General features: G+C 37.4%; 1 protein-coding gene across 1 annotated transcript; it reads right to left on the bottom strand.

The window, feature by feature from the left end:
• Positions 1–531: 531 nt before the first annotated feature.
• On the bottom strand, positions 532–12,482 carry LOC121327638 (COMM domain-containing protein 6-like). The gene is made up of 7 exons (XM_041271772.1): positions 12,406–12,482; positions 11,147–11,202; positions 10,387–10,452; positions 10,110–10,186; positions 6,038–6,206; positions 5,077–5,229; positions 532–1,075 (listed from the first exon to the last, which is right to left on the bottom strand). The coding sequence occupies exons 1-7, from the start codon at positions 12,431–12,433 to the stop codon at positions 1,025–1,027; spliced, it is 600 nt and encodes a 199-aa protein (XP_041127706.1). The 5' UTR covers positions 12,434–12,482; the 3' UTR covers positions 532–1,024.
• Between the last annotated feature and the right edge of the window lie 1,001 nt (positions 12,483–13,483).

Raw genomic sequence — 13,483 nt, 5'->3', positions numbered from 1 at the left:
ACAATTCTCCTTCACATTTTGTGATGATTCTATTTATTGTCAATGCCAAATTAATCTACATTTTTTTTTTAAATGTATGTGTCTGTATATATATATATATATATAGTAATCGATATTTCATAACATTTGTTCATATGTTTAAGTTTGTTAACATTCCCATAGGTATTTAAAACATTTGGATAAAAGGATTCTTCATAAAGTTTGCCTGCCACTACATCACTGTGAACGGAACTGCATTCTCTGTTCTGGCTTTAGCAGTGGGTTATACAGGCGACATTCAAGGTCTGTCACAGTAGTTTCACTACCCACTAATTGAACTGGGATGAAATCTGCTGATCATCATGTTGCTGCATGCTCCTTAATAAAAAACTTTCCTCTCAGTCTTTCAGAAAATAGGAACAATATGTAGGACAACACACAGCTCGACTGCGTGGTAGTGGAGCATGACTGGACTTATGCATCCTGATCCAAAGTCAAGGTCCACTATCACACAGTACAGCCTTCATCGTGAGAACACCATTGCTCTTAGAAAATTAATTTTTTTATTATTATTTTTATTAAAACAACATATTAAAACCTAGATTTAACATTAAGTTAACAATTTGTTGGGTACCTTTCCGCTGAGAAGTTTAAGGAAAATAGTCCTGAAATAATAATAATAATAACAACAACAATAATAATTATTATTATTTATTATTTAGTCAGTGGCAGGTCTAGGATTAGTTGCTTTCTTAGTTGCACAGTATTTATTTGCTAGTTTAGAAAGTATTTTCACGTCTGGAACTGTGGAGGGGAGGTTATAAGACCACATCCACACTGTTTAGAAACAGCCGACAGTTTACTACGCAGTCCTTTTATCTCCCAACTTGAGTTGATGTTTCATGAATAGGACCAAGTAGTCTCCCACTGCATCTCTCAAAGCACAGCCAGCAAACAAAACTGACTCCCACCACCAGTGTAAATATTATCATTAATAATTATTTGTTGGAGGAACATTATGAATAAGGTACAATTAATATGAACATTAAATTGTTTCTAGAACAGCTGCCATTTCCTTGAACTGTTTGAAGAAATTCTGAAAAAAAAAGAAAGACATTGTATTTAATATATACTTGTAAATAGTTCAGTTGCAAGTTCAATTTGAATATACAGTCAACTCTACAAATTTCAAGTGACCAGCAAAAAATGTGTCTTATCAATATATCTTATTATCCAGAGTCTATGCCAAATGCATACCGTCAGCTTGTACTGGTTGCAGCAACACTGAAATCAAACTTAAATAAAAGTACAATGAAAAGTATTATACACTTAAAAGTAATGTGCACTTTATTGTAAACCCAATTTTAAAAATGAACTTTTAAAAAGTGTATACATTGTAAATTAATTGCACTTGGAATCTGTATGCCCCAGCAGCTGCTGTACTAATTTCTCAGCTTTGTGTCTCATAGTGGTCACAAATATAGATAAATTCTCATCACATGCATTTTTAAACCACAAAAGCAAGGGGTCCTCAAAATCAGGGTATTGAACTAATTGGAAATCACAGCGACATTTTTTTGCTCATAGGCTTGTACTATTTAATCCTGTTTTTTTTCAGAATGGTTGACAAAGTGTTGGCTGAAATGTTGACATCTGCAGCACCATCTTTTTCTTTTACATTGGTGCATCAGTACTTCATGGAAATGGCATTGATGCAGAAGCAGTATGGCAATTCAAAAACTATCTATGGCATCTCGAAATGCGTCATAGGTCAGTAGTCTCAAAACAGCACTAAAGTACAATACAGAGGCACTAATCTGGATGTAAGTTAATAGATTTCCCAATAACCTTTGCACTCAGATGTTCAACGAGGGCAATGCGTTCAATTCAAATCGTTTTTCCCTGGAGTGGCTCCAAAATAATTTGCACAAACAGGAAATTCATGTCAAGTGAATTTGTATGACAAGAAGTCATTTATCATAAGCAACTTCCAAATTTGGCCAGGACAATGTAGAAAATTCAGAACACCAGTAAACTTGTTTAATAGTTCTGGATGATCATGCTATGTGATATGCAGCGTTCAACTCATGTTATTATAGGTGTTACGGCTCTGGTGGCTTACCCTAATGTTACTTTTAATTGGAAAATGTAGTAAGAGTATGTCCACCAAACTACAGTGCCTATAGAAAGTCTACACCCCCTTTCAAAATTTTTACCTTTTGTTGCCATATAGCCTGGAATTAAAATGCACTAAAACTTTTTTTTTTCATTTACCTACATTACCCACAACTTCCAAGTGAAAAAAATATTCTAAAATATTGTAGAAAATTAATTAAAAATAAAAACTGAAATAGCTTGGTTGGATAAGTGTCCACCCCCTTGAAATAGCAACCCTAAATTTGCTCAAGTGTAACCAATCACCTTGAAAGAAATAACACACCAAGTTAAGTGGCCTACACCTGTGTTAAATTTTAGTGATTCACATGGTTTCAGCAGTTCCTGTAGGTTCCCTTGAATATCTCTTGGAACACGGCCAAGACGATTATTAAGAAGTGAAAGGTGTATGGCACCACCAAAACCCTGCCTAGATCAGGCCATCCCTCCAAACTGGATGACCGAGCAAGAAGGAGACTGATTAGAGGCACTACCAAGAGGCCAATGGCAACTTTGCAAGAGCTACAGGCTTTTATGGCCTGGTCAAAGAGTGCATGTGACAACATTATCCCAAGCACTCCACAAATCTGGCCAGTATGGTAGGGTGGCAAGAAGGAAGCCATTAATCAAGAAAGCCCTCCCTGAATCCCATTTGAAGTATGCAAAAAAAATGTAGCCAACTAAAATGGAACTTTTTGGCCCAAATGCAAAGCGTTATGTTTGGCGCAAACCCAACACAGCACATCACCCAAAGAACACCATCCCTGCTGTGAAGCATAGTGGTGGCAGCATCATGTTATGATGATGGGGATGTTTCTCATCGGCAGGGACTGGGGCACTTGACACGATAGAAGGGAAAATGAATGGGGCAAAGTACAGAGAAGTCCTTGAGGAAAACCTGCTTCACCCCGCTGCAAGAAAGCTGAAACTGAGACGGAAGTTTACCTTTCAGCATGACAACGACCCAAAGCACACAGCCAAAGCTACACTGGAGTGGCTAAGGAACAAAAAAGTAAATGTCCTTAAATGGCCCAGTCAGAGCCCTGGCCTAAATCCAATCGAAAATTTGTGGCATTACTTGAACATTGCTGTCCATCAACACTCCCCAAGGAACTTGACAGAGCTTGAATAGTTTTGTAAAGAAGAATAGTCAAATATTGCCAAATCTAGGTGTGCAAAGTTGATAGAGACCTATCCCAACAGACTCACAGCTGTAACTGCTGCCAAAGGTGCTTACACCAAGTATTAACTCAGGGGAGTGGAACTTATCCAATTATGATCTTTCAGTTTTGTATTTTTAATATCATTTTTTTCTCAATAGAAACTTTTTTCCCCCTTAACAATCCTCATTTAAATGTATAAAACTCTGGAACTGACATAACAAAATGTGAAAAAAAGTTCAGGGGGTGTAAACTTTCTATAGGCACTGTATCGGCTACACAACACACACATACAGACAAATATACAGGTAGTGGACAGAGAAAATGGAAACACCTGGGTAAACGAGGGACACCAAGTATATTGAAAGCAAGGGCTTCGACACAGGTGTGGCTCATGCGTTAAGCAAATAACATCCCAGCATGCTTAGGGTCATGTATAAAAATGCTGGACAGGCTTGGTTGTCTATAATTATGGCTGCAAGAGGAGACCTCAGTAACTTTGAAAGAGGAGTGATTGTTGGGGCACGTATGGCAGGAGCTTCAGTGACCAAGACAGCTCAACCTGCTGTTGTTTCACAAGCAATGGTGTTTTAGGTGATGTCGCCATGGAACTCTGAGGGAAAGACTATCAGCAAACAGCAACAGTGAGTGGAAGTGCAAACTCCAGGATCGCGATTTCCGTGCATTAATTCAAAGTGCAAGGCAAAACTGGTGAGCAACTGCAGATCACTTGACTGCCAATTTCAACCTGGGGCGCGAGCAGCCAGTTTCATCAAAAACAGACCGCCGAGAACTGCACAGAGTGGGATACCAGTCAGGTTGCAGTGCACAAACCGCTCATTACACCTGACAATGCATGTTTGCGAGTCCAGTGGTGCAAAGAGCACAGGCAATGGACTACCGAGCAGTGGAGAAATGTGATATGGCCAGATGAATCATCCTTCACCATGTTCTCGACAAATGGATGGATGCACGTGTGGCATCAGCCTAAAGAACTCTACAGCCCTGAGTGCTTGGTTCCAACAGTGAATGGTTCAGGTAGTTCCATAATGTTGTGGGGCGCACTCATTCCCTTAGTAGGCAAGGTCAATGGTAATCGCTACTTAATGGTACTGACTGATCATCTTCACCCCATGTTGCAGCATTTCTTTCCTGGCGGGGGGAGAGGGGTGTCTTCCAGGATGACAGTGCTCCCATCCACAGAGCACGTGTAGTCGCCCAATGGTTTGATGAGCATGACACTGATGTTATCCATACATCATGGCCTTCTCAGTCTCATCTGGGTTCTCATCTGAACCCAATCAAGCATTTATGGGATATTCTGGAACGACACCTGAGACAGTGTTTTCCACCTGCATCAGTCAGGTGTGAGTTGATTGACATTCTCGTGGAAGAATGGTGCCACATCCCTCCTGCAGAATTCCAGAGGTTAGTAGACTCTATGTCATGGCACATACAGGCCGTACTGACCGCACATGTTGGCCCAACGCCCTATTTAGTGACTTCACACTGGTGTTTCAATTTTTTTGTCGACTACATGTGTGTGTGTGTGTGTGTGTGTGTGTGTGTATATTCTCTCTCTCTCTCTCTCTCTCTCTCTCTCTCTCTCTCTCTCTCTCTCTCTCTCTCTCTCTCTCTCTCTCTCTCTCTCTCTCTCTCTCTCTCTCTCTCTCTCTCTCTCTCTCTCTCTCTCTCTCTTATATATATATATATATATATATATATAATGCAAACTTTTAAGGCAAATCCTTCGAAGGAATCCACACCATACAACACCACTAACCTGAAATTGAGGCATAGTCATTTCAAAAGATTTGCTGGTTATCTGCCCAGAGGAATTGGCCACTTTTAATGTCATGGAGATGTAAGGATAACTCAGAGACCTACAGGTGTCAGAACTAATTGCCATGGCCAGCTTCCATTGGAAATCTACCAGCTAAAAGGGGCAAAAAACAGCAAATTAAGATTATAGCCATATATAAAACTTTCTACATACATTTATGAGTGACAACTATTTTCATATTATCTTCATAGGAATCAATCATACAATGTTTGCCTGTTATTTTTACTACCATGCATGTTTTACTGCCCATGATGAGAGTTTATTTTTTATTTGAATACAGTATTTACTACCTAAATTGCCTGTTGAAATCTATGATGTAAAAAAAAAAGGAAAAAAAGGCTGGAAAGTTACAAATGTTTGCTGTTTATGACATCCAGTAATGTTTATTGTTTGTGACTTCAGTAAAGTAATTTGCAATTATCAAAAAAAAAAAGAAGATTCCTTTGGGATTAATACATGTTTTTTAGTTAGCAGTCATATATATCTCAAATACCACTTCCATTGTAAATACTACAGTGACTATAGTTTCAAAGTGTCTTCACCTTAAAACAAGATAAATCTAAAGATCCATTTTTTTTTTGTTTCTTTTCATTAACGCCACTGCATTGTAGTAGTAAACTCGGGACTACAAGTTGTAAAACATCTATTTCTTATCGTTCCTGGTGTCATTTTTTATTTTTATTTAAAACATGTGTACCAGTACTTAAAATGTACACACACCAGGAAGACGTGTTGGTTCAGCCAACTTGTTTTCAACAGGTACCCAACCAGCTCCAAATTCTGAGTGTAGTCAAAAGTCTGATGTATTTCTTAGTCGTCAGCTACTGTTTTTTTACGGTAAGGTTTAATGGGAATTACACTGGAGGAAAAATTAAAAGTGCATGTACCAAAACAATATTACCTGACCAACTGTTATCATGCGGCTGGGATCCTCCTGTGAATGGAGGAGTTTGCCCTGTTCATTCCAGATTCGCTGAATAACCTGCAAAGCTGGCTTTGACCATTTGCTGCTCCCTTCAGCCAGCTTGGTGACTAGTTGCCCTGCAGTCCAATTACTTTTTATTGCTGTTCTACAGAAATCAAAAGGCCATACATGCAATCTGTTAGTTTTAGAGCTGACTAATACAATTATCAGTTAACAGTTTTTAACAATACAGTGAACCCCACTGTGGGACATATTCCCTGAATATGAGAATAATACATGAACGTGTATTAGAGATGTAACTGGATTCATTAATGAAACTGTGTGTCTTGAGAAACAGGGCCTGGAGTGGATTAGGCTGAGCAGACCGTTGAATTACGTACAGATAATTCACACGTGCAACAACAATTGTTTTGACACAAGGAAGACATAAACTAGTGATGTCCCAGTGGAAAAGGACATTAAAACATCAAATGATTGGGAGTTTTTAAAAAAAAAGGCGAGACACAAATGATCTCATGAAAATAGCTAATGAGCAGAGTGAAAAAGACTATAAAAATCAAAGCAAAACTGAGCATTTTGCTAAACAAGGTGCTGTCACTCTGCTAAGCAAACTCTCTCTGCTGCAACTCCAGGACTCTGCCTGAACAGACCCAAGATGAGAAAGCAAGCTGCAAGCGAGTCAACAACCACAAGCAACAAGACTGAGGCCTGGCTGGAGGACTGCTGTAAAACTTATAGAGACTTATCAGACTAACCAGTCTAGGTCTGCTGTACAACTAAAACCACAGTATCCAAAAGAAACAGTGCCCTGCTACCTGCGTAGCTAAAAGATTCAGCGAAGAGGACAGAGCAGACGGGGGCTGCTGTGGATCCTACACCGAGGACTGAAGACTGTTGCAACTGTTTGTTGATTCTATCAAGAAATGAAGGCTTTCTTGCCGAGTTTGATTCAACATGGAATTGAAGACTTTGTTGCTGAGAGTAGAGCCTTTTGTACTGGACACTTCAACAGATTGCGTTTCCAAACCAGCGGACCAAAAGTCTAAGCTTCAAGGAACCGCTGAGTATAATTTTTCAGTTGCATTTTCCTTTCATGGAACTAAATTAAAATTAATTGTGATACATTCACATAGAATTGAACTATTAATTATTTAGTTTGCACACTTTGCGTGTGAAATAACTTTTAGTGAAACGTGATGAAGTAACCACAAGTAATCTACCTCATATTGTTTTTCTTCCTTTAAAAGGTAAACTTGCCATATCCTTAATCTAAATACCATTAATAAGCTTGACGTGATATATTTTAAGGTTGTCTGCATCATTTAAATTGATGCTGTGCTTGTATGTGGGCATAGTGTGTGAGCAAGCTACTAGGAACTTTGCAGCTTGCTCAAGCTGCTGCTTTGTTTGTGAGGAGACACGTGGTGTCATGTTTCAATTGCCTGCTAGCCAGAGACTAAGATTTGCTTTCTGACTTTTCTGATTTCTGTTTATTATTTGTGTACTTAATAAAATACTACTGTTGGTTAAACATTCCTTGTGTCTGCGCGTGAATGTGTGTTCATAGTAAACCCTCAATCTTTGAATCACGTCAATTAAATATTATTAATGAGAACTAATCAACCCAGGTAAATATTAAATGATCAATTCCTGAATTGTACCTACACCGCTTAATGTCACACTCCGCATATCACCAGATTGAAGTGTCGCTGCCTGAATATAATGGAAGTCAATGGAAACAAGCTCATGTTCATATCCCCTTGTTATTATCACACTCTGCTTATAGAGTAAGTAGCGGGGTTCCGAAAAATATAGCGCTACACATCCTCATGAGTTGCTACAATTGTTTAAATAATGTACCTGGAATTTCTCTTTTCCTTGCTAACATCCTGACAACTTTTTCAAAGCTCTTTTCAAAATGACTGCTTTAGTGCACTAGAATTTGAGATCTGACCCCTAAATCACTGCAGAAATAGCGATTTCAAAAAAACATCAACAACTGCTCTGGCTTTTCTTTTCCATACCACATCATGGATCGTTATTGCTGTGTTACCTGTTTGACAACGTGGGCAATAATCCTTACACTATCACTGCATTAGAGTGGCATTTTGAAAAGAGACTTGAAACAGATGTTAAATTTATAAGTGTAAAAAGTTGACAGGATGTTAACAATGAAAAGAAATGACAGGTAGGTTATTTAAACAGTTGTAGCAACATGTGGGGATGTGTAACGCTATATTTTTCGGAACCCCGCTACTTACTTGTTAATAGCAATCACATTTATGAGCCATACAACTGATTTTTACCACAATTAATTTAATTTCAGACTGTCTATGTATATTGCCACTTTTTGTATACCGTGCGGCACATGATCAGCTTTCTTGACATGCAACAACTGCTGGCTCTGCAGCATCGGATCTGAAATTAAAAGATTTAGACAAAACCACGAAGCTGAAATAATTGCTCTATCAGACTAAGGAGAAAAAACAAAACTCTTAAATGACCGGAGAGTACAGGCCCAACATGCCAGTAAGTTCAAATAATAAAAATTCACACTTTCAGGAAACGAAACATGAAAACTGTGTTACATTTAGGGTTCAGTAGCTGCCATTGGGTTTATTGATTTATTTATTTAAGTAAAGTTACTTTTCAAAGAAAGAAATCACTTTGGCTGAATTGCCTATGGCAGGTACGAAGAAAAAGAAACTACTGTATATTAACAGCATACACTTCTGTAGTTTTTGCATTTTTATGTTTTATTTTTTGGTTTGTTGTAGGCTAATGGTAACACATTTAAATAAATTATACTGTGCTGTAGTTTATTTTAATTAGGAACTAACACATATTTTGTTTGAGTTTAAGCACAGTAAACAAAAAAAGCATAATAATTATAGTATTGCTGGTAGCCATAAATGTTTATTATAATGTCAACAGCTTATTGTCACCATTTCTGCCCAGTCCCTTTAAGTGACACTGGGCAGGTCTGACTGTATTTACATTCCCTTACAATACATGGCCTAAAATGTTAATGGGTGATTCCGTATGTGTTGTACGGGACATTCAGACAACAATTTTGAGATGGAATTTTTTATTTACCTTAATAGATTTTAGGAGAGATACATCTAACAAACAAATGCAAATCAGAACCTGTGACAGACCAAGCTACAGTACTATCATTACATAACTAGAGTGTTGTACAGGACAGCTTTGTCTACCTGCACTTTAAACAAGGCTACCTACATTTTAACAGACATACGTTCATCCTACTGTAAAGCAGATTACAGCAGTCTCTTAGGATATTTAGGCAATAATAATTTATGGATTGTCAAATACAAATCTTTCAAGTAGTAATTTAAACAGATGTGATAATGACTTCTTATATGTATGGCATAGGCCTATTACCAAAGTTACAGCATGTCAATATTTTAGTTAATTACTAACAGAGTAACCTAAGATTTAATCATAAAAAGGAAAATGTTCTATTCCTGAGTAAATTGGGTTTTTGTGGAATAACCCCCCCCCCCCCCGACATCATAAACCTTTCACCCCTAGTTAGAATTTCCAATTACCTCCCACAACAGCTCAGAACTGAGGTTCAGTGGGTGTCCTCTGATCCAACCCTCAAGCCTTTTGAGCTACCAACCCCTGAAGGACAAGACACTGCAGGTGTAGTCTTCAGCTTTCTGGGTATCTAAATATGCGGAGAGCCTCAGTCTCTGATGATTTTGCCTCACTAACCCACTATTGCGCCAGAGCCAAAGCGACACACCCTATGAAATCGCCAGCAAATATTTGTACAGCCAGGACACAAACCTGTGCTCCTGCGCAACAAGTGGTCATGCCTAGACATCACAAATCTAATGCAAGATCTTATTGCTAAAAAAATATACTGTACTTGTACTCAACATAGACAAATGTACTGATTTCTGTCTGTCGTGTCCTGAAGTGAAGGCGAATAAAATCTGCATTTTATTTAACTTTTTTCACATCCAACAAGTCATTTCACAAAGTTCAATAAGGAGAAACAACTAAAAGTTTAAATGCATACCTGAAAAGAAACAAAACGATGTTTACTATCTTCTCAACAGCCTCCAAGTTTAATTGGACACCAGCTTTTTGAAATCTCTGCCAAAAAAGTTAAACCAGTTTAAAAGTGTCGTGCCCAGTGTGGATTCATAAACATATTTCACAAGTGTCTGCTGAAAATAACACGTTCATAGGTGTCAGTATATAAGAACACAGCTTCTACTTGATTACATTTGAATGAATACTACCAGCTGACGTGACAGTGGATATGAAATGTTGAGACATGGATATAAGCTTACCTCACAGAGCTCAGCTGTGTCTACACCAGGGATCTGTCCTTGCAAGTGCATCATAATCTGTTGGCACTGAGAAGTTCATACAATTAGTGCAACACAGAATATACTTTAAAGCAAGCGTTAAAAACTACACTTTTGTTTTCACATGAGAATAGTCACTCACCCAGCAACACTCATTGTACTGAGTTGATGAGCAATGTGCTGCCTTTCCAAAATCCTCAGTACACTGAATCACTTTCAAAGAAGCTCAGATGTTTCCTGTTGTTTTTATGTGGTGTGCCAAAATCATACTCATCACCACAGTACTTTGATAAGCTGCATATTGACCTCAAATACCCTATCCATTCTATCTAGCCGTATAATAGTTTGGGAGCTGCTCATAAGTTAGTATTGGACTTGAAGAATACCAATTGCATTCAACAAGGCATGTATTGTACACTGTAAACACTACTGTATTGTACACTATTTCAATCTAGTGGATGTAATCATTATTAAAAACACCCTGATTACTTACCAATACCAGGTGTTATTTTCCTGAACATGCACACACTGTTTAATTAGTTTAGATCAGTTAACTCTAAGACAGGTCTAAAATTTGTTTGTGGTTCATTGCTAAAGCACCTATAGGGAGGGAGGAGCAGAAGCGGAGAGGGGGGTGTTACTCACCTACTTGCTTTGTTTAGCATTAAACAGCATCAGTCACACCAATGAATGTACCTTTTATTATAATAAATAAATACAAAAGGTATTTTATAACACTTACTGATTCTGCAAACAAGTCTGGAGGAAGCTGTCCAATACTTTCAACTGAACAGTCATCTGAAGAAAAGATAAGGGAAGAAATACTACTACGTAACATTACCAAAGGATCACCAAAATTCATAATCGATTTGTATGGATAATCGAACAGGTATTAATAACAATGACTGTGCCTTTGACACATTACAAAACTTTAGGAATCATAAAACTTAAACAATTCAGCAAACTGTTTCTATACTTTGATACTTGCTGTTAAGGCATTGTAATAACATGCAATTGAAATGAATAAAATAAAAGTTCTTAGCTGCTCAATAACACAGACGTGACCTCCAGTCCTTACTGACAAAATAAAATAAAAATCAAGAACGATGTGACTGCTTTAGTTAACTGCAACAATGTAAAGCCAGGCATGCTACCGTGTCTAAAAAATAAAATTAAAAAAGCGGTTGCAGTCAGCCTTTAAGTACTTCTTTTTTTTCTTCTGTTAGTCAACTTCACACAGCAAGAGGATTGTTAAAACAGATACACGGGATTAGGTTTTTTGTTCTTTTTTTTTTTTTTTATGACGTTTAATCAAGAAACCACATTTGCTCAAATGGGAAATTAACAAAAAAATATGTAAATAGCAAACACATTTCAGTTAATTGTAGAACTGAATGTAGAGTATATACTGAATGTCTTATATGTGTCTCCTTTTTCATTTCGTTTCGCTTCTCTCTGCCATGTTGAGCGGAGTAGCTGCAGACAGTGGATGTTATCAAAGCAAATTTCAAATCTCGTGGCTTTAATTTTAGCGGCAGGTGTTGATTGCCTAGTTACTATGTGCATCAGAGCAGCACACATAACGAAACAAGAGAAAATAATGACTAAAAACAGAATCAGTTTCCTTAATACAATCCCCAAATCGGGATTCGGTAGCTGAATTTACCATACGGGACTGCCGGGATTGCAACTACGTGATTACAGGTGCGTTCGGTTGATTAGACAGTACAGTTGAAAAAAGGTCTCTATTGTATTGGCAAATCTTAAGATTCACTGGTAAATGTCGATATTTACCAAGCAAAAACGTAAATATGCGAATTATACATTAACGCCCTAGTTCGGACATTAACCGGTACATCTCAAGAATAACAAAGGCTAATGACCAAATGGCTTTACAAAATAAACCAATTAGTGCCTTTGTCTCTAGTGACCAAATGTCTTGCTTTCACTGACTATAGGGCGTCAGGAGTCTACCATGATATTGTGTGTGTGTGTACCCACCAGAAGACATGCCTACTAGTTCAAACATCTTCGGTCTCCAGTAACAGCTACAGTTTCTTCCGGGTAAAGAAAGAGGTTTAGAGTTCTACGATTGGTCAACGTTACAAGCGTAAAGCGTCACAATACCAAACAGGTGCCCCTGTCATGGCAAATTTCTCCCCCTGTCATGTGACATATTAGCGTTCTGTTGCTATGCGCGTCACTGCTTTTGTTCCTCTGGTCTTGACACCTGGGAGTTCATTGATTCCGTCATACAATTGTCTACAAAGCGAAACGAAACTGCATCAAACCATTTATCTTTTTACAGTATAAATGTGTAATACTCTGGGCTTTTTGTCCCTTAGAAAAGTAGATTTACCAATTGATTTGGATCACTTGAAAGCAGCATATCGCTGCTTCAGCACAGGTGAGTATCCTGAAAAAAACACAAAGAATAGGGATATCAGAAGGGAAGCCAGTACAGTCGTTTAATATATATATATATATATATATATATATATATATATATATATATATATATATATAGGGCGGTATAAGGTTCAGCTGAGAAAGTCGATAATATATATCTATATATATATATATATATATATATATTATATATATATATATATATATATATATATCTATATATATATATATCTATATATAATATGATACTTACGTATATTGACACCGTGTCGTAATTTAAATTAATGATACTATTTGCACACACACACACACACACACACACACACACACATATATATATATATATATATATATATATATATATATATAGAGAGAGAGAGAGAGAGAGAGAGAGAGAGAGAGAGAGAGAGAGAGAGAGAGAGAGAGAGACATTGTTTATTTGAAATTGTTTAAATAATAGCAGGGATGTGAATACCAGAAAACAGAATCTGTATTAAAGAAATATATAAAAATTACATAACTTAGGAGTCTGTGTTTCAAAGAAATGACCAGAGATAGTTTTCCACAACATGTCAGTACTGTCAGTGGTCTTTTCAAGGGCTGTATTACAATGAATGCTTTTTTAATTCTTTTGAATAGGTTTTAGATCATTCTTTTTAAAAACATTTAT

This window comes from Polyodon spathula, chromosome 15, assembly GCF_017654505.1.
Source record: "Polyodon spathula isolate WHYD16114869_AA chromosome 15, ASM1765450v1, whole genome shotgun sequence".
NCBI lineage: Eukaryota > Metazoa > Chordata > Actinopteri > Acipenseriformes > Polyodontidae > Polyodon > Polyodon spathula.
The sequence above is the reverse complement of the archived record's forward strand: the minus strand, read 5'-3'. Positions and strand labels throughout refer to the sequence as shown.